At 44.7% G+C, this 22,092-nt stretch overlaps 1 protein-coding gene across 2 annotated transcripts in view; it reads right to left on the bottom strand.

The window, feature by feature from the left end:
• TTC3 (tetratricopeptide repeat domain 3) overlaps nt 1–22,092 on the bottom strand; it is a 456,491-nt gene that overhangs the window by 161,571 nt on the left and 272,828 nt on the right. For both annotated transcript variants that reach the window (XM_082245196.1, XM_082245195.1), the window contains 4 exons: nt 19,649–19,734; nt 19,256–19,350; nt 15,357–15,419; nt 876–930 (listed from right to left, as the gene is read on the bottom strand). In XM_082245196.1, the coding sequence (XP_082101322.1) occupies nt 876–930; nt 15,357–15,419; nt 19,256–19,350; nt 19,649–19,734 (299 nt within the window). The remainder of the gene's footprint in view (nt 1–875; nt 931–15,356; nt 15,420–19,255; nt 19,351–19,648; nt 19,735–22,092) is intronic.

Consider the following 22,092-nt stretch of genomic DNA (forward strand, 5'->3'; position numbering starts at 1 on the left):
CCAGGTACAGTCCCCCCTCCACAGCCGATTACCACGTCGCCAGTGGCGCACCCCCCCTGCCCCAGTACCATGTGGTGGATCAGGCCACCCCACAACCCCAGCATCAGTAAAGGAGGGAGGGTGTGGGGGGTGATATGGCACACAGGGACCACCGGACAAATGAGGGGGGTGCCCAATGGGAAGAAGATGAACCCAGGGGTCCGACCATCCCATGGAGAGGCCCACTTCCATCCAATTCCCTCCAGGGGGGAGAGGGGGGGAACAGTCACTTACCATACCAGGAACCAGGCGGGCATTGCTCCCTACAGAACCTACCCTCCATTAAAATGGCGGGCTGTCGGCCAGGAGGAATACTGCAACTCGGGCGAGACCCGGTCGTATGCAACCTCGCGAGGCGTTTACTCGTACGCCAGCCCTTGTCTGGTGGGGCTATGTTGTGGCCAACCTAGCGCGGAGCTGAGGTCTGCACGTGCTCGCTGGCAAGACTGGGGTGACCACCGGATCAAGGTTATCCAGCCCGTCGCCCAGTCCGGCAGTTGATTGTAGATCTCACAGGAGAAAAAAACAGGAGAAAAAAATCCCATCTAAAAAGAAAAAATTGCCAAGACCAGAGATCCCAGCAAGGAACTAGGTCCTTACTCCTGACTAGGCAGAAAAAAAAAAAAAAACTGAGTACCTATAGCAGAGAGAGGGAGTATACCCCCTGGGACTGCCCATAGGCGTAGCCAGACTTTTTTTTTCTGCCTAGTGTCCTACCCCTGTAGGGGGCAGTAGAACCCAATGGTTAAGAAGATCAGGAGCTGTGTCCGTCAATGAACGAAAGAGAAAAAATACTTACACAGGTATCAGTCAACAAATTGAACAATTACACTTACCTTTGGCCAGTTGTTTTTAAGTATAATTGCTTTCTTTCCATCAGACAAAGCCTTTCTGTAACAAAGATATGACTGAGAATTACTTTTGAGATTAGCATTATTGTTGTTGTTTTATTTCTTTAACATCTGCAAGTCTAACATCCTTTTAACTAGAGACCATTTTAACAACTTATACAACTTACAACTAAAACAAAAAATACTACATGGCCCAATTATGAAATCTGGAGAAAACAGACCATTATCCATAACAACCAGGTTCCATCTAACATTTCATCACTGCAGGTTGGAAAATGAATAAAAGCAATCAATTGGTTGCAAGGGGATACGCAGTCACTGTTCGCTGCTCCAATTCTGCATTTGAGCCTATAGACCGAGCTTGTGGGGAGTTTTCTTTATTGCCCATATAAAGGATTTATAGCAGCCTTTTCAATCACCCTGTGGTGCATTGGCCAAATGCCTAAAAATGTCCCAAAAATTGTGAACACGCCAGTGGGTGGATCAAGCTTGTCTGTCTTTTTGCTGCATAAAGCCACAAGGTTATCATTGTGCAGCATTACAACCATGGCCAGCTGCCAGCGTCCTAACAACCAATGATGTCACTGGTTGAGAAGGAGGATGTCATGTGCCTGCACCTCTGCCCCTCTCCGTCAGCACTGGGGTCACTTTAGCAGAGTGAAAGAGGGAAACTGAGGGAGAGGAGTGATAGAGTTACCCATTAAGCTTCTATGTTTGCTCATAAGCCCCTGGTAGAGTAAAGCCCCGTACACACGTACCGATTGTCGGCCGTAAATATTCGGCCGTCAACCGATCGGCCGATTGTAGGCTTGTTAGTATGATGCTTCCGACAGCCGACAGCGCATTTCCGGCCGAACAGAATCTGTCGTGCAGGCATTAAAATTTTTGTTGGCCAACACCAGAACGGCCGATTGTTTGCCAGTCAGTACAGATTTCGGCCGACAGACAGCAGATTAGCAAGACTGGGCATGCTCAGAAAAGAAAAAAGACAAGGAAAGTTAACCATCACATGACATCACTTCTGCAGTCGGCTGTTGTTGGCCGACAAAATTCATGTGCAGTCTTTTGCAGTTTTCAACAGACACGACAGCCCTGCACAAAAGACGGCCGATCGTTCGGGTGACGATCAGTACGTGTGTACGGGGCTTTACGCTTTACGTTTCTCGGTTTTGCTCTGTCTCTTTTCCAGCCTCTCTGTTCTGCTTGAGCGTATGTCCTTGACAAATGTAATGAAGTTGAAAAAGCTGGACATAGTAGTGTGGGAATACAACTAGCTTAAGATAATACAAATACAAACTTTGTTTCCTAGCTTAAGATAATGGCATCATTTCTCACTGGAAAGTTAAAACGAATCACTAGTGTTGTAGAAGATTTTAATGACCTATGAATATGCTAAAATGTATACGCCTTTTGTCAAGGTGTAATATTTTTACTAGTTATAGATGCCTTATTATACCTGCCCACTTGCTTTCACGTGAAAGTTTGTATACTGGAAATAAAGCTTTGAATATATCTGGAATATTATTTAGCTTTGTTGTTCAGATCTGTTCCCAGTTACCCGTGTAAGCTCCCAGGCTGGATGGGAGAGCAAGTGGAATCCTGACTAAAATTAAACCTTACAGTCTTGGTGTCAGAAGTTGGGATGCGGCCTACCGCAGCCGTAAGTGATTTTTTGTTTCTTGATGCTTGTTGTGGGACACATCCTTGAACGAACCAGTGCGTTGGTGGCAAGGGTAAGACACAAATCCCTGCTTTGGGAGCAAGGGTCAAGGGGCAAGGAGCTGCCCAGATAAGGGAAACTAATTGCCTAGGCTACAAATTATTATAAGTTCAATCCTCTCCAACTGAGATCTTGCAAATATAGACGTTAAGACGTATTGTTGATTTTTGTATGTTGTAATTGTGTATGTGTATTGCTGCAGTTCTAAATGCCTCAATATCTCAGCGAAGTGAAAGCCAATGACCTGAGATTGTCGAATGCGAGTGGCAGTGTGAAGGATATTGTGGTAATAAATGAATAACAAGGGAAGTGCATACTTAAGTAACAATAATGACTAAAGCCTTATAGGCTTAAACGCGCCAACTGATCTTATCTGTGGTTGCATACTGAGGTTTTTAAATAAAGGTTAAGATTTTAAGAGAGAAATGGAAAAACGTATCCATTAGGCTAACACCCCAACTAAATTATTCAAAACCTGGGCTGGCAGGATGACTTTCATGGAATCATATCAATACCAACAGGATATGTAATCCGGTTTCATGACTTTAGCGAAAAAACTCTCTAAAGGGGAGAGGATGGTCGCATATAGGCATCCTGCCCCTCACATACATAAATCTATCGCCTTTTCTATCTCTCTTCTTTCCTCCGTTTCTACTCTTACACTTCATGACATGCTCTCAACTTTACCTCAAACCGGCACCACCTCTAGCCCCCCTGTCCTTTTTTCTTAGAAATGCCCTACAGATTAAGCTTCAACTTAGCAGTTACCCCCTCCCTCCTAATTAAGGAGTAACATCCCTAAGACGAATAGACTCACAGTGAGTCCTATATATCTCCACGCCTCTGATGACGTCATTTGTGACGATACACATCAGGCGGACCAGAAGTCGGGACAGTTAGCACGCTGATGCCGCGGCCGTATCTCTGTATTACTCTGCATATATGCTCTTGTTTACATGTAAGTGCAATACTTTAATAATTTTTCATCTGCTTTAACATACTACACTATCAGCCTATTTATTACTTTGAGGTGGCAGTTTGCTACGAGAGAGGAACATTCAGGCTGCTCTGCATCTATACTGTGTACCCATTCATCTGCCTGCCCACCAAGTGTTGGAGTCAGTTTATGTGGAAGAATATCTAAGGGGTCTGCTGCATTTACCATCAACGGTGTTTGCCTTGGCTATTTCTGACCACTCTGTGAAAGGAGGGTCAGAAAATCTGGTAAGCAGTTTGTCATTACCACCGTGTGTGCTTTCCCTTTCACTATTCCACACGGCGGGTGTTGGGATGTTTTGGATCTTGTCTTTCTGCATGATTCCATAGGAACTTTGGGACCCACTATTATTCATCATTATACTAAAGACTGTCATATGTTTATATGATCAATTTGGGCGCTGCTTTTTATTATCTATAGTCCTATATATCTGACTCGACAACTATGTTATAAACCTCTCAGTTCGAGTTAGGTCTACCACACGTTCAAACCAGGCTTCTAATATGTAACCTATTTTGTTATGGCGGCTGCGACAGCAACTCATATTAATGCTTGTCACTTGTTATATTTGAAAACCCAAAACTTCCTTGGAAAAAAAAAATGTAAGAGCTACTACTGGTGTGCAGATCATCTTTCTATATACTAAAGTAACAACTCCGGTAAGGAGGCTGAGAGGATTTGTCAGAAAATCTAGGTGAGCGTCGTACAGCCTCTTCCTCGCGGTGATTGTGTCACTTCAAGTGTAATTCTTAAAGTTAACATTTAGCTGCTATATTGCCTCTGTAGGATGGGCAATTCCCAGGGTAAGAGAAAAAAAACCCTGCAAGCTAAGCAGCTGAAAAGGAGTAAAAAATAGCGCTTTAAGAGACCTCAGAAATCAAAACCAGATCCCTACAATGGTCATGCAAATGGGACCCCCAAAGAATTTGTATGTCATATGTCAGATATTTACAAGGTTGACCCTTGGGATGCTTTTCCATGGTATGGACTAGATCCTGTGTGAGATATGTCATATACTGTATGAGAGAATGTGGGGAAAAACTGGTTGAAAAGGGAACCTTATTATAAAAAAGCAGCCAATAAGCAGTATAAAAGCTTCCCACTGTTCCACCTTCCCTGCCCGATTATATGCAACTGTATATCCCTCTATACCAGAGCTTAGTGCATTACCTGAGGATGATTTGACTGCAATGGCACAGGCGGTAACCAGGGTACATAGAGCTCATGCACAAGCCCCTGTATAAGCCTCTGCTCTTGGACCTAGTCGACAGGGAACATCTGTAGAGGCAGAATGAGGAAGGAGTGCTCCTAGCCTCACCATTTTTATTAAGGCAGGACACTATAATGAAGGAATTAGCTGGAGTCCAAAAGGAGGTGAGGGAAGAGGACAAATTAGATGCTGGATACATACCCTGTACACCGTACAAAGCCATGCTGAAGCCATATGCAACCAGTTTTTCAAAAGCAATAACCCCTGAGTAAGGAGAAAACTGATGGTAATCGCCCAACGATAGCCAAGTTTTTGGAACTTGGTATTATCTGCCCTGTAGGGTCACCATACGACACACACTCTAATCCAGTTAAGAAACCGGATGGCCCATACAGGTTTACACAAGACCTTCGAGCCATGAACAGCCTCATAGTGCCCACTGCACCCAAAGTTCCCTGACAAACCCTCAGTAATGACTTTGAATCCTCATGACACACAGTACCATGCAGTCATTGATTTAACAAATGCTTTTTTTTTCTGTGCCGGGGACGAGGAGACACAACTACTACTGGCCTTCATGTTTAAAGGGAATCAATTCCACAAGACTATAATGATTCACCTGAGGTGTACTCAACTCTGTGCATCCCTTAAAGGCTGGTCACCCTCCTCTTTGTTCAGTGTTGCCCCAATGTCAATGACTTCTTGTTGTGCAGCCCAACTACTATGTAGTTAGGCTGAATCTTTCATACTTCAACATTATTTCTTGGTTTTGCCTGTCTTAGAACTTTCTAGGGATGTACTGTGTATTATAGTAACTCTATTAGAATTTTGTCTTTTACCCTTAGTAGTCTCAGACGATTGCACCACTTTCTTTTCCTATTTTAATTTATATATGTGTTCCACTGATTGTAGTTAGGGAGGGCTCTGTGCTCTGAGGACGTCTGGTGCGCACTTAGAGGAATTGCAGGAATAGCTGTTCCCTTAATTAACCTGTTGAAGAGCAATTAAGAAGCCTATTTAGAGCGACCACTGAGAGTTCCCTCCCAGCTCTGAGGAAAGTGGCGGTGATAGGCCGGTGAAACGCGTCACCCCTACACCATGATGGATATGCTTTCCTTTCTAGGCATGGTCAATTACTGTAGGCAAAGGATACCTGAATTCTTGTACTATGAAAACATCTTACATCAATGTACAAAGGTCGAAGCACACAATCTCATACAATGGAACCCCAAGCTGATACATGCTTACAAGACCTTAAAGGGAAGCTTAGTTTCGGCTCCCAGTCTGGGCTTATCGGATCATACAAAATTTCTTTGGAGTATGTTAGGGACAATTTGTAAAACCATGGCAGTTATCATAGACCAGGGACATAGAGAAAACATGAGACCAACTGCTTTCTTTTCCAGAGTAGATCCTCTCTCCGTACAGGGAATGCCAGCTTGTTTAAAGGGCACTGGCCATGTTTGCATTGGCTGTGGAGGCAGCAATGACAATAACCCAAGGACATGACACAGTCAAACACATCACACATGTATTATATGTGTTAAAAAATATATCTCATGGAGATTTAATCACTGATTCACTAGACGTTATCCCATTAGCCTGTTCAAGTGACAGTGAACAAATGCAAAGGTCAGGTCATTAAATGCTGACGATCATATTGCAAGAGGCAATTTATTGGCAGAACAAGTGGCTAAAGAAGCCGCCCCAACTGCTCTTGGCGGATACTGCCCCACTTGATTCGATGACACTCATGGTACCACCATCCCTTCCTGAAGACATCCTTTTGAGAGAGTTACAAATGACCATTTTACAGGAGGATGTAGAATTCTGGAAGGAGAAAGGGATGTCACCAGACCAAAATAGTCTTATGACAAAAAGAGGGGTAGTAGGGTTACCGGAACATAGTGCCCCAAAAAGAATAACTCAGACCCATGGTATTGGTCATAGAGGCAGGGCAATTACTTTGCAGGAAATAAAGAAAAGGTTTTGTATTAAAAAAAATCTGGAAAGTAGGATAAGGACAGCTGAGCAGGTACATGATATGTGTTAGGAACAACATACAAGGACCAAGACACAATAAGCGTAAACATTTACCACCCCCATGAGGTCCATTTCATGAACTCCAGAATGATTTTACTCACATGCCTAAAGGACAAAGGAGTAAAAGTGCTGCAATAGCAGTAGGTGGTTGCGTTGCTGGAAAAGGCACAGAGTTCAGTGTCATTTGAGCGTGTCAACTGAACGTGTGTGAGGAGTGAGGGAGCTGCCAACTGTGACCCCCCCCCCCCCACCCCGAGACAGAGAGAGGCCGGGTTCCCGGGGACACAGGGCAGTGGCGGCGTGGTAAATCCGGAGGAGTGGGAGAGACTGGGGCAGCGTCACTCCACTGAGCTGGAAGACTGACAGAGGAGCTGAGGCAAAGCGCAACCGAGAGGTAACAGAGGCTGACTGGGAGAGGCGGCGGGTGAGTGCATCTACATACCGGAGGGGGAGTGTGTGCGAGTGTGACGCAAGCAGAGCAAGGAGAGACAGGCTGACTGACAGTACAGGGAAGGCACAACTAATAGAGAACATTGACTGACTGTGACAAGCTGACGGAGTGTAGTGGGGACACTGGTTGAGGAAGGTGTAGCTTGAGTAACAGAGTACTGTAAGTTACTAAGTACTGCTGAGTGCGGCAGAGTGCTGCAGAGTACTTGAGTAGTGTGAATACCTGAGTAAGGGAATACCTGAGTATTGAGAGAACCTGAGTGTAGTGACTATGTAGTGTTGAATACTGATGAGTATCTGTGTGTGACTGAGGAGTAACTGTGTGCTGAAGAAGCTAGTAAGCAGGCAAATCGGACAGAGTTAAATTCCCAATCTCCATTAGATTAGTGGGTACATTGCCTAGTGGGTGTGGAGATGCGACTCGGTGCACATCTTGTAGCATGTATGCGTTCCTCGATTAGCCGATCGAGGCCGAATACAGCTGCACAAAATGTAAGCACATTACTTCCCTGGAAGCTCAGGTTCTGAATCTAGGGAAGAAAAATGGAAACACTGAGAAGAATCTCCATACTTAAGTAGAGCTGAGAACGTACCCGGCAGGGCCCAGCACATAGGCAGGCGGTGATACAAGGGTGCAGGTATCAGAGCAGAGTAGTTGGGTGACAGGAAGGGTAGAGAGGAAAGAGTCAAGGAGGCCGGTCCTGGGCTGGAACATCCCAATAAATACACCCTGTTGCGTGACGAAACCAGTCAAGGACCAGCATTGCTGGAGCAGAGCGAAGCCCCTAGCTGCTAGGGGAAGAACTCCTCCAGTGAGGACGGGAGCGAGGCTAAGGGTAAGTAAAGATTCTGGTGGTGGGCACCTTAATGACCACAACATACAGGGGTATACAATTTACTATTGACATAAACACACACTCATCATAGGTTGGACTGGATGGACTAGTGTCTTGTTTCAAACTCCCTATGCAAGTATGCATTATTAGTAATAGTGCATACATTTAGTAAATGTCAAGAGGCATTTGAAACAAACAAGGAAGACACCAAAACAGTTGCCAAGATCCTTTGTAAGAAAATCATCCCAAGATGGGGATGCCTGGTTAGTGTTGGTCTTAGACAAAGGACTAGCTTTCGTTCCAACAGTTACTCAGCAGATGGTTAAACTGATGGCCATAGAATGGAAGTTTTAGATTCTATATCACCCCCAAAGTTCAGGGGTCATTGAACAGATGAACCAGACAATTACATACAAACAGAGAAAGGTCATGGGAGGTACGCATGTAAAATGGGAGTTACCGCCTTGAAGTTCTTGCTGAAATTAGAATGACCCCAAACAAAACTACCAAATTGTCAACCATTGACATTTTTATGGGCAGGCCATTCCCCACCCCCTGGACCAGACAACCCATAGTCCTAATGACTGGTGATCTGAAATTGATACAAGAGGAATATCTGGTAAATTTAATAAGTGTATTGAGCAGCATCTACGGTGATGTATCGGTCACCTTTCCTTTACCTTAACAGGAACAGACACACCCATTTCAACCAGGAGACAGAGTGGTAGTGAAAGCCCTGCACAAGTCAATAGACCCCCTTATGGAGAACCAACAACAGTGACCAGAATGGCAGTGTTAACAGCAGATTCACATTCCTGGATATACGCATCAAGTAAGCTTCAGACTGGCCCCACCCATTGGGCCAAGAAGATATTGCTTCATCCAGACTATGCCTACAAGAACTTTGGACTGATTACAATAATCTCAGTGACACTTTTCTCTATAGTATGGATTAGTTCCATATGCTGGTTCCACCCACAAGAACTGTCTTTCTGTCCAGATCATGCACCACATATATTGAGACAGGCCAGAGATTTGAGATCAATGGACGCATCTTTTACTGATGAAATGTTGCTTCTACAGTTTAAATGTGTGTATGCACAAAAGTCAGGATATGAGAAATGTTGGGCTTGCAATAAATTACACCCAGGTACAATTTGGATTCCTTTAATGGCTGCACCGGTGAACATAATTTTCCCCATAATAACCCAAGTATTTTTCTTTTTCTGTGGATGGACATAAAGGTATGTCAATGTATATGTAAGAAAACTACTCTAGCAGCAGAGGATGACTATGATGAAATATAAATAATGAGACATGATCATCCCTCATTTTGGTCATAAGTTGTTTCTTTTGGAAATGATAGTGTTTAAGTATTTAATGATAATGATATACTTCTATGGTTGTTCTTAAGTTCCTGGTAAAGTTACTCTAAAGCCTCGTACACACGCAACGATTGTTGGCCGTGAATTTTTGGCCAATGTCCGATCGGCTTGTTAGTATGATGCTTCCGACAACCGACTGCGACAAAATCTGGTGTGCAGGCTATAAAATTTTTGTTGGCCGTCAACAGAACGGCCGATTGTTCGTCAGTCAGTACAGATTTCGGCAGACAAAAATCAGATGAGCAAGACTGGGCATGCTCAGAGAAGAAAAAAACACACAGAAAGTAAACCAGCACATGACATCACTTCTGAAGTTGGTTGTTGTTGGCCGAAAAAATTTGTGTGCAGTCTATAGCACATTTCAACCAACACAACAACACTGGACAAAAGACGGCCGATCGGTCGGCCAACAATCGTTGCGTGTGTACGAGGCTTAAGTTTCTCTGTTTTGCTCTGTCGCTTTGTCTGTTTCCCAGCCTCTCTATGTTCTGCTTGAGCGTATATTCTTGACAAATGTAACTAAGATAATAAAGCTGGACATCGTAGTGTGGGGATGCAATAAGCTTAGGATAATAGGATTATTTCTCACAGGAAATTAAAAACAATCACCAGTGTTGTGGAAGATTTTAATGACATGAATAAGCTACAATGCATACACCTTTAGTCAACGTGTATAATTTTTACTGGTGAAAGGGCCATATTATACCTGCCCACTTGCTTTCACATCAAAGTTTGTATACTGGAAATTAAGCATTGAATAGATCTGGATTATTATTTGTGTGGTGTTCAGATATGTTCCCAGGTACCCGTGTAAGCCCCCATGTTGGATGGGCGAGCGAATGGATCCTGACTAAAATTAAACCTTAGGCCCCTTTCACACGGGCGCACCGCCCGATGGAGTCCGTTCTGCTCAGCGGGGGATTTTGCCATCTCCGCTCTGTGTGCAGAGATGGAGCTGTCAGATCACCACTTTCCTCTATGGGAGATCGGATGAGAACGGACGGCCTGTCCGTTCTCATCCGATCCGATCCTCCAGATGGATGGAAAAACTGGATTTTTGACTTACCGTAAAATCCTTTTCTCTTAAGCTCATTGACAGACGCAGGACTCATCTTGATATCCGTAGGGTATTGCTGCCCCCTACAGGAGTAGGACACTAGGCAGAAAAAGAGTTCTGGCTACACCTATGGGCAGTCCACAGGGGGTATATCCTCTCTCTTCCTGCTATAGGATGTCAGTTATGTAACAAAACAGAGTCAGAGACACCACACCAACCCAACTCCAATAAAGAGGGGCGAGTGCTGCGTCTGTCAATGAGCTTAAGAGAAAAGGATTTTACTGTAAGTCAAAAATCCAGTTTTCTCTGTTGCTCATTGACAGACGCAGGACTCATATCTTGATATTCGTAGGGACGTCCCAAAGCAGTGCCTTAATTGAGGGGTGGGATAGCAGAAGAAAACATTCCATAAGGCCAAAAACATAGCCAACCAGGAAGCATAGGACTCATCGGAACAAGAAGATGAGACGCACCTGAAAACCTAAACAGAACCCCCGAGGTAGACCAAGGGTCCCCTCAAACAGCAGCCTGCTAAAGCTTGAGGCCAAAAGAGGCATCCACAGATGCCAGCACATCAACCTTATAAAACTTTGTAAAGGTATCAACAGAAGACCAGGTAGCCGCCTTGCAAACCTGAAGTACAGATGCTTGATGACGGAAAGCCCAGGAAGCGCTAAGTGCCCGAGTAGAGTGCGCCCCAACAGGGAAAGGAGGAACCTGACCCTTATTCGAATAAGCCTGCACTACCGTCTGCCTAATCCATCTGGAAATAGTCGCAGCAGATGCAGGCAACCCTTTTTTAGGGCCATCCGTGATCACAGAGCGAATCGGACTCACGAAAAAAGAGTCAGTAGTGGCCAGGTACACCCCGATTGCCCGAACCACATCCAAGGTGTGCAGTGCAAATTCCTTCAGATGGCTTGGCTTAGGACACAGGGAAGGCAACAGGATATCCTCATTTAAGTGAAAACCGGAGACGACCTTAGGAAGGAAGGACGGATCCAGACGAAGAACCACTTTATCCCTATAAACCACCAGATAGGGGGAACGACAGGATAACGTAGCCAGTTCCGACACCCTGCACGCAGAAGTAATAGCAACCAAAAAGGCCACCTTCTGGGACAAGGTAAGTAGGGGAACCTCCCTAATATTTTCAAAGGGAGGTTTCTTTTTAATGACATCGTCAAAGCATGCGGGAAAAGGAAAAACCTTTGTCACCCAGGAGGGCTTGCGAGTGCCAAAGGCAACCTTTGGGTATCACGGACAGACACAATCAGTGCGTTCACCAGCGCCTTGTCTTGCGCGACAGCGGAGGCAGAAAGGTCATCCTCACTACCAGAGGAGACGGGGTGCGAGACAGCAGAACCCCCGGAAGGGAGACCTGTGTCAGCAGCGACTGGTTCAGATTCCAAATCCTAGGCATCAGACGAGACAGGGGTAGGCTGGGGACGTTTTTTATCACCTCGCCCCTTATTTGCCACCTCCACCCGGGACACAAACGACTCCAGGACCGCCGAAAGTGCATCTATAGTGAGCTGGGAATCGGAGGGCCCTGCGGTCACCTCTAGGGGATCAGGTGGGGACACATGTTCAGCATGGTCCATGGTAGTCCAGAGGAACCCGTTGGCAAAATATTTTGAAAATTTCTCCCAGCGCTACAGCGCCCCTAGTGATCCGGCAGCGTTCCTAGAAACCCCCACAGAGAGAGAGAGAGAGAGACCCCCCCAAGGCTCACCACCCACAGTAAGATGCACCAGGAGTCCCAGGATGTCTTCTCAGCAGCGATCGTCCTCTCAAAAGGAAGGCCTGCAGAGCGGTGTTCCCGGGTCTAGGGAGGGGCTCCACCCCCTTACACGCCTCCAGGAACTCCCACAGTATCCCAGCTCTGAGGAAAAAACCAAGCTGGGTGTACCAAGATGGCCGCCGCAATGCAGAGCACACGGGGGCTTCAAGAAAATGGCAGCCCTACGCGGCCTGTGGCGGTAAAGGGGGGCCCCCCTCCTGACTGACAGACAAACGACCGGCAGGTGTGCCCTGGGGAGCCAGGTAGGAACCCCCCCGCACAACGTCCGTCCGCACCAGCGGGACCCGCCAGCCCCCCGCCCCCTTAGCAGCCTGCAATGTAGATCCAGGCTCCCTACATCCCCATTAGCGACAGAGACCCCCCATGAGGGGGGCATATTAGGTGGGGGTGCACAGTGGAACAGAGGGGGAAACGGGGGTCCGACAGTCCCAGGGAGGGGCCCGCGTCCACCCCAGAACCCGACATGAGGAAAAGGGGGAACATATACTCACCATACCGGAACAGGCGGGCGCCAACTCCTGACAGAACCCCTCGCCGCCGTAGTGGGGGGGGGATGTTGGCCAATAGGAACGCTGCAACTTGGCCACAGACCCGGCGAGGCGTTTAACTCGCGGGCCAGTCCCCGTCCAGTGGGACTATGTCGCTGCCGACCCAGCGCGGAGCTAGGGCCTGCGCACGATCGTAGGCTGGCGCGGAGACCACTGGATCTCAACATCCAGCCCATCAGCCAGATCCGGCATAATTGCTTGTAGATCTCACAGGAACAATCCAGAGAAAAAAGCCAGCTAAAAAAAAGGAATAATCTAAAAAGCTTGCCAGGAACAGAGATCCCAGCAAAGAACTTAGGCCCTTAACCCTCACTAGGCAGAGAAAAACTGACATCCTATAGCAGGAAGAGAGAGGGTATACTACCCCCTGGGGACTGCCCATAGGTGTAGCCAGATTTTTTTCCGCCTAGTGCCCTACTCATGTAAGGGGCAGCAATACCCTACAGATATCAAGATATGAGTCCTGCGTCTGTCAATGAGCAACAGAGAAATAGGGTTTCCATCCGTCCGGATTTCATGGGCAGGATCGGAATCGGATAGCAGTGGGTGTCAGCGGAGATGTCTCCGCTGACACCCGCTGCCCTATAGGGATGCATGGAGCATCTGATTAGGGCCACCTGAAAAACTGACAGGCAGATCAGAAGGCCCGTGTGAAAGGGGCCTTACAAAGAGAAAAGCTGATTAGCCATTACCACAATAGAATAGGTTTTTGATTCGTAAGAATAAATCACCTCTATTGTGCAGTGTCCTATGCGTGTGGATGCTGCTGCAATATATATAAGCCTATTCGTTTGGTTTTTATTTTTACTTTTTTGATCAGGCTGCCTTGAGATTGTGCAAAGTTGTAAAGGGTGCCTTGACTAAAAAAATACAAATTTAAAGAAATGTAGTATTACACCAGCAAGTAAAAACCAATCAGCAGTCAATGTTTCAAAAATCATTCACAAAAAACAGCTCTGTGCAGGGAGAAGCAAATCTAAGTTGGTATTTACTATACTATTGCCTCATCTGGTGCTGATGATTCTGCTTCCACTTGCATTGCGTTACACCTGCACTGTTACTTTCTGCTAAACTTTGTGACAGTGAAGTTTCTCTCTAAGGCGCTCATCACCAGACACTGCAAAGCCAGAAGGGGATTTATCCACACATTGCGGATAGGCAGCAACAGAGCTGCAGAAAGATGGCTTAACCACTTCCATACCTGGCCAATTCCGGCATTCCTCTCCTACAAACAAAAAATGCTAGAAAATTACTCAGAACCCCCAAACATTATATACTTTTTGTTTTCCTTTTTTGTCTTAGCAGAGACCCTAGGCCTAGCTAAAAAAAAAAGGCGGTTGTTGCAATTTATGTCACACTGTATTAGCGCAGCAATTTTTCAAACTTTAATTTTTTTGGGGGAAAAAAAACACTCATGAATTAAAAAAAAAAAAAAAAAAAAAACACTATATGTATACCAATTTTTTTTTTTAGAATTTAAAAGACGATGCTACGCAGAGTAAATAGATACCAAACATGTCACGCTTTAAGACTGCGCACACTCATGGAATGGCATCAAACTTCGGTACTTAAAAATCTCTATAGGCAACATTTTAAAAAAAGGATTACAGGTTACCAGTGTAGAGTGACAGAGGAGGTCCTGTGCTAGAGTTATTGCTCTCACTCTAACATTCGCAGCAATACTTCACATGTGGTTCGAATGCCGTTTACATACGCTAGCGCAACCTACGTATGTGTTCGCTTCTGCATGCACGAGGGGACAGGAGCATTTGTAAATGTTTATTTTATTTTTACACTGTCCCTTTAATTTTTATTTGATCACTTTTATTCCTATTACAAGAAATGTAAACATCCCCTGTAATAGGAATAAGGCGTGACAGGTCTTCTTTATGGAGACATCTGGGGTCAATGAGACACTACACTGGAAAGCATGAGAAAAAACACAAAACAAAAAAAAACAACACTCATCAATCTCTGCTTTCCAGAGATCATAAAGATGGCCGGGGTGCTCAATGGTATCCTGGCGCCCCCGCTGGATCGTTAATCCAGCCTCCCGATCGCACGGGAGAGCCAGGTAAGGCACCGGAGTTTGGCGGGATTGGGGCGCTAGGGTGGCTTTTACGTGTGAGGAAATCGCTGGCTGAAATGAAAGATATCTGAATGATGCCTGTAGTTGCAGGCATCATGCAGATATTACCCCTTCAACCTAATGACGTCATATGACGTCTTACTGGCAAGAAGTGGTTCATTTTTAATGTTCGAATGACAGGGTCACTTTAGAGAAACCCAAACATATATAAAAAAAGAACAAAAAAAGGACTCAAAAGCATTATGAATGTAGTTGTAGACAAAATCAACCACACAACTATCACTAGATGTTATCAAGATCACATACAACTTTTTAATTTGAACTTACCCGTATCTCTTCATCCGGATATAGCACAGCGCTCGATTGCTGAACAGGACGTAGTTTTCAGGACTAGAAAAGGAAAAGATGCAGAGCAGTGTCACAAAGATAAAAAGAATAGCTTAAAGTGATGTTAGTCTTGGTTTTTTTTTTTTATTGGAAAATAGCAAAACATGTTATACTTGCTTGCTGTGTAAAGTGGTTTTGCACAGAGCAGACCAAATCCTCCTCTCCTTGGGTCCCTCGCTGGCGCTCCTGGCCCCTCCCTCCTGCTGAGTGCACCCACAGCAAGCAGCTTGCTATGGTGGCACCATAGCTGCAGCTCGTCCCTGCCCCCTCATTCTCCTTATTGGCTGATTTTAACTGACAGCAGCGGGCGCCATTGGCTCAGCAAACGAGTAAGGAGAGTCCTGGACAGCCAAGGCTCTTGTGCAAGGCACTTGTGCAACATCATTGGATCGAGATGGGGCTCAGGTAAGTATTAGGGGGGCTGTCGCACACATAAAAACCTTCTGCCTTTAAAAGGGGAGAAGTTAGTTACGAGGGTTTTTAAATGAACAAAAAAATTTAAAAAAACATTTGTAAAGTTGCTTTAACTGACATTGTTTGAAGCTGATTCCTTTGATCTGAAGCTGCATAGAAAAGGGTAATTACAAAGTAATGATAATGACATAATATTACTTTGTAACTCTGAATCATGCCACTGAAGAGTGTTTCCACATCTTAGATCCTGCTGGATTTTTGTAGTGTATAGCAAGGCACACTGAAGAGGTTGGGAGTACAAAAATCCCAGCATTGGTGTCATTGGACACAATAATAAACCCCAGCATTGGTGTCAGTAAGTGCAAAAACAACAATAAACACTTGAGTCAGTGAGTGCAATAACAACCCCATACAGTGGTGCCAGAAATAATAAACCCCTCAACACTGGTATTAGTAGATGCGATAACCAATCCCAATAATGGTGTCAGTGGACACAATGTTAAAAGCCTTCAGCACTGGTGCAGCCCCATTGGTGGTCGCTGGCAGTGAAATTTAGTTACTCCCACCACCCTGGCAGTGAAAGATAACCACTTCCCCCACCTTCATTGGTGGTTAGTGTCAGTGAAAGATAACCCCTTCCCCCACCTTCATAGGTGGTCAGTGGCAGTAAAAGTTTGTTAACCCACATCACCCCTCCCGCCAAAGTCAGTGGTCATGGGAGTGAAAGTCAACCACCCAGAGAGCATACCAGCGCCTGGGACCCCGCTTCCACACTGCTGCCTTGATAGTGCCCAACAGCACGCAGGGCACACACAGATAGCTGGTGGCCCATGTGTTCGGGACCAGGGGACTAGAGTGTGTTGTACCCAACTCTTGACTGTCGTGTTGGAAGCTGGGAATTGCCAGTAAAGCGGGTGGGGGAAAACAGTATTCAATGTGTACTCTGGTAAAGTATTTTTGGCTGTACATAGCATGCCTAAAAATGCAAGACTGGTTAAAAATTAGTACGGAAAAATATAGTCTGGCCTATGGGAGGAGAAAGGTGGAACAAGCACATCACTGCAGTAACACCCATAAACACTGATTGCCGTTAGGCAGACATCATGCCTGTCTAAACGAATACACACAACATTTCCTAAAAGGAAGCAGACCGTAAACCAGATGCTTTTGTGTTTTTGCAGTCCACATTACATTTGCACAGACACTAGTTTGAGCTTCCCTTATATATAATCTCAATTTATGTATAAATTGATAATTCAGCAAACATTTTTACCTAATGCAACAGAAAACATAGCAAGTCAGTTGTAATCATTGAGAAACAACACTGCACTCTTTTCCTAGCATTCAGTGTGCAAAGGAGGTAGGCTCTACAGTAATTCTAATTCAGATACAACTTGCTCTATGGAAGCTGTATGCTCCACATAGGGCACAACAGCAAGTAGCCCATGAAACCAGGTGGAATGTCCAAGATGTGGGTCCAAGACAAGTGGGTCTTGTGGGGGATTTGGCATTTGCAAACAGGAAGTGTGAAAGAACTGCAATACCTTCCAATAAAGGTTCAGAGGCACAGTGGGGAAGGGAAGAGAAGGGGAAAAAATTAAAGTGGTTGTAAAAGGCAGAAGATTTTATACCTTTCTGCATTCTATGCAGTAAGATAAAAAACATTCTGTATGCAGCTCCCCCAGCAGCCCCCCTAAATACTTACTTGAATCTGATCTTTATCCAGCCATGTGCACGAGAGGCCCACAAACTCATAATTCACTGCTTTCAATCAGAGCCAGTGACAAGGGAGCGGGCCCAAGCCTTGCTCTGTGTTTTGTATGGACACACAGAACAGGGCTTGGGAGCGAGCATGTACCAGTGCCCCCACGGCAAGGGACTTGCTATGGGGGCACTCAGCAGAAGGAAGGGGCCAGAAGCACCAGCAGGGGACTCGATAGGAGGAGAATCGGGGCTGCTCTGTGCAAAATAATTGTGCATTGCAGGTTTGTTATTTTCATTTTTTTTTTTAATGAAGAATTAAAATCATTTTACAAAGCAGCACAGTTTTCCACTCTGCACCAGAGGCAGCCAGAATAAAAACAGGTGAGGTAACAGACATGCGGAGTTGACCCCCTGGCTCGAGAGAGTCTGACCCCTGTGCAGAATCACTTCCTTTCTTTTCTTCCTTAGACCTACTATTCGCTTTTCCATTCTCCTCCAGTATCTCTCTTTTCTTTGACTTCCTTATTTCATTTTCTATGTACATGTTACTCCTGGTACTAGTAGAGGGGTCTCTGGACCCAAATATCTGGTCAAGCAGATGTTTGGATCTGGCCAAATGATGTTACTGGTTATAAGATGGTAGAATTGCTGTTATATAGAGCTTTTCACTGAAGTTCAGTACTAATGGTGCCCTGGGTTTTAAGGGCTTTTAGATTTTCTACTTGGAAAGGCGATGTTTCCCTCCCAAACAGGGTCCTCCACATCATAGAACTGGTGTGAGTTGGCATACACCAACTACCTTGAATCTAAATCAGGCATGTCCAAACTTGCGGCCCAGAACCGCAGGCAATGCGGCCCACTGCCCCCTGACAACTTATTTTTTTTGCTGGGAAGGAAGGAAGTCGGGTCGGGGGCATGGCCACAGCAGCTTCAAACTGTAGGCAGAGGCTGCCTCAGAGGGGGGGGGGGGGGGGTTGGGGGGGGAGGCGAGCATGTGCAGTGTTTCTGACTCCTACCACCATGACCACTTCAAGTCACTGAAGTGGTCATGGTGGTTAGAGTGTTCCTTTATTATCTCTCAGAAGAAGTAAACCTCTGTATACAGAGATTTAATTTGATCATCCTCTAGTTGTGTTAAATTAGTGCGGGGGGCGCGGCGGTGCGGGAAGGGCGCGTCGGCATTTTATTACTCATATACCTTAACTATAGTATATATTTTATATGCGGCCCGAGAAAATTTCTTCACACTCATTGTGGCCCAGAGAAGCCAAAAGGTTGGACACCCATGGCCTAAATGAAAATAATAGGCAGACCAACTTTGTTACTTGTTGCCTTATGTGTTGCAATGTTGCTGTGTATCCAACAGTAGATAATTACGGTTGTTGCTATATTTTGTATTTCTTTTTATATCTTGGAAAGAAAAAAAAACTTCATAAAAATGATTGAAAAAAAAAAAAAAAAACACAACAGGTGAGGTTCTAAATGAGTAAAAGGAAGGTTTGAGAAAAGATGTGGCCAAGATTGATATTTATAAAAAAAAAAAAAAAAAATATCAAAATTACCTTTGTATCTGCCAACTGATTTACAATGAAGTTTTCAATGAAGGTAACCACAGCCTATGCATTATTATCATTATGTGCTCAGTTTGAATTGCCCAGGCTTGTGACCAGTTTACTTTCGGCAATAAAAGTAATCACACCAAATGAATACAGTTACGTTACCTGAAATATATAGCTGTGGTGTATGCATATTCTGCCATATCATATTGCTCTTTTTCAAACTCTGACTTGCCAATAGCCCTATGCTCTTCTGATTCCTGTTGAAAAGCACAAAACGGGAGACATTTAACCAATGAAAATAATGGAATTGAGAGATGAAGGACAGAGGATCTTAGTAGGATACAGACATTTTGCAAGCTCACCGAATTCCTAGCAGGATTTTCTTTACTATAAGCATTTTAAACAGAAAAACCATGGAACATTTGCATATACTGCAGAAATGCACTGAATACATTTTTTGTTCTTTTGTTTGACTCAGTAGCCAAATTAAAGATAATTTTTCACAATGCTAGATCATGCTTGGGTGAAGAGTAAAAGAAAAAGGCAGTCTCTTACCCCTTCACATATTTCACACACTTGCATTTGAAACTCTTCAGACAATTTTCTGTGGTCTTCTGCCATTTTAATAAAAAAAAAGGCATCTATTGGAGGGGAAAAAAAAAATGAGTGTTCATGTCCCCATAAAATGTTTCAAATAAATAAATTAAACCATTTTGTAATCCTGTAACCTAGATCTAAACACAGACATTATAGGACAGACAAATCTCACAACTGGCAGTGCAACATTTTCCATAACTGAATGGCAAAGCAGCATATCATGCAAAATATTCTGTATATCCTATGAAATAGGGTAACAAAACCTAAATACCCACCCTTTGGCACACCCCCCCCCCCCTCCAAAAAAAATTACCCGAGACCGAAGCCCGATCCATTGATGTGCGCAGAAGCTCTCCCTCTCTCCTCATTGGCTCAGACACAGCGGCCAGGAGCTCCTGCTGCCGTCAATCACAGCCAGTGAGGAGCGGGGCCAAGCCGCGCTGTGTATCTTATGGTGAGCATGCACATGTGCCCCCCATTGCAAGTGGCTGGCTATAGAGGCACGTGTCGGGGGGGGGCTAGGGGGAGCCAGGAGTGCCAACGTGGAACTCGAGAAGAGGAAGATCAGGGCTGCTCCATGCCAAAGCATTGCACAGAGCAGGAAAGCAGGACATCGGTTATTAAAAAAAAGTGAGTCTTTAGAATTACTTAAAATTCGTAATCTATTTGGTGACAGACACCAATTACAGCCCATTCCGACTGGTGCGACACGACTTTGTGGGGCGACCTGTGAACTTCGGCGCGACTTGCACGGACTTAATATATTTGAAGTCAATGCAAGTTGCCTCCAGGTCGCCCCAAAGTAGTACAGGACCCTTGTTCTAAGTCGGAGCGACTTGTGTCACTCCTATTAGAACGGGTCCTGTACTACTCAATGGCGAGCGACCAGCCGCGACTTGTCAGGCGAGTCGTGCTAGTCTGAATGGACTCTTAGGGAGCACCTGTAACATAGTAAACATACTGCCTTTAAAGCAGGTTTTCTCTAACACCTCTTTAGACCTGTTTTCACATTCATAATGTACCCAGGACTGACAACATATGGTGGCAGAGAAAGCTGCTTATCTTTTAAAGTGTATCTATATTCAAATTGTAAAATCATTTTCATGTTGAATTTAAATGTCTAGCCAACTCCTGTTTATCTTTAAGTTCTTAAAGTTTGAAAAGGTGTAAAGAATCCCACACATTTACTTCCTTCTTGAATTCTGTGACATGTAGTCACTATGCCCTGTGAGTAGGCACTGCTGTGTCACACATTTCACAGAGCCTGGACATCCGAACTACAGAGGTGTTGAGAGAAGGAGTTTCACGAGGCAGAGTCAGTATGGGGATCATGGCTTGCCTGCAGGCAGCAAGATATCATGGGATATGTGGTCCTTCGGATTAGTAAGTAAAGCAAGGGAATAAGTAGAAGAGAAAGCTGCAAAGCATGCAGGGAATCCATGAAGTTGTGCAAAGATGACCAGAAGAAAGGCAGCACTTACAACATAAAAGGGGAATTCTCAAGTAAGCCTATTTTGGATAGTCAAAAACAACTCTTATTTATGGAAAAGATAGAGAAGCACCAAAATTTCGGCCACCGAAACAGTGTTTATCAGCATTTTGCCAAAAAAGAGAAAAAAGTGGCGAAAATGGTGCCAAAAACGCATGCGATTTAGCGGCAAATTTGTGCCGATTTTACAGCAATATTACTGCGCTTATGGTTTGTTTTTCATACGTTCTGGATGTGATTTTTAAATCACATGACTTAACAGGTGCGTTATTACCCCCTTGGAGCCTAAGCCTTTTTCTGACATTTGTTGCTTACAATTTAAAAATCTGTATTTTTTGCTACAACATTACTTAAAAACCCCAAACATTATATATATGATATGGCGATTGTTGCACGGAGGGATGGGGCGCCTTAAAGTTTTTTTTCTTTTCTTATTTAATTTTTTTTTTTTAACACTATTCTTTTTTTGATCACTTTTATTGCTGTCATAAGGAATGTAAACATCCCTTGTAAGCCCCCATTCACATTAGGACGCTCCGACTTAGGGGGGCGACCTGTGAAGTCACGTGCAGTGCGACTTGCACGGACTTCATAACATGAATGTCTATGCAAGTCGCCTCCAGGTCGCCCCGAAGTAGTACAGGACCCTTTTTTTAAGTCGGAGCGACTTGTGTCGTTCCTATTAGAACGGCTCATGTACTACACAGTGGGAGCATGAGGACCGCGACTTGTCAGGCTGACAAGTCGCCTGACAAGTCGAATCAATGTGAATGGACACTAACAGTAATAGGCAGTGACAGGTGCTCTTTATGGAGGAATCGGGGGTCTAGAAGACCCCAAATCCCTCCTCCGCACTTAAAAGCATTCAAAATGCCAAGTTTGACTGTTTTGAATGCTGTCTTTTTCTTTTTTA

This window comes from Pelophylax lessonae (genome assembly GCF_965119305.1).
Source record: "Pelophylax lessonae genome assembly, chromosome: 2".
NCBI lineage: Eukaryota > Metazoa > Chordata > Amphibia > Anura > Ranidae > Pelophylax > Pelophylax lessonae.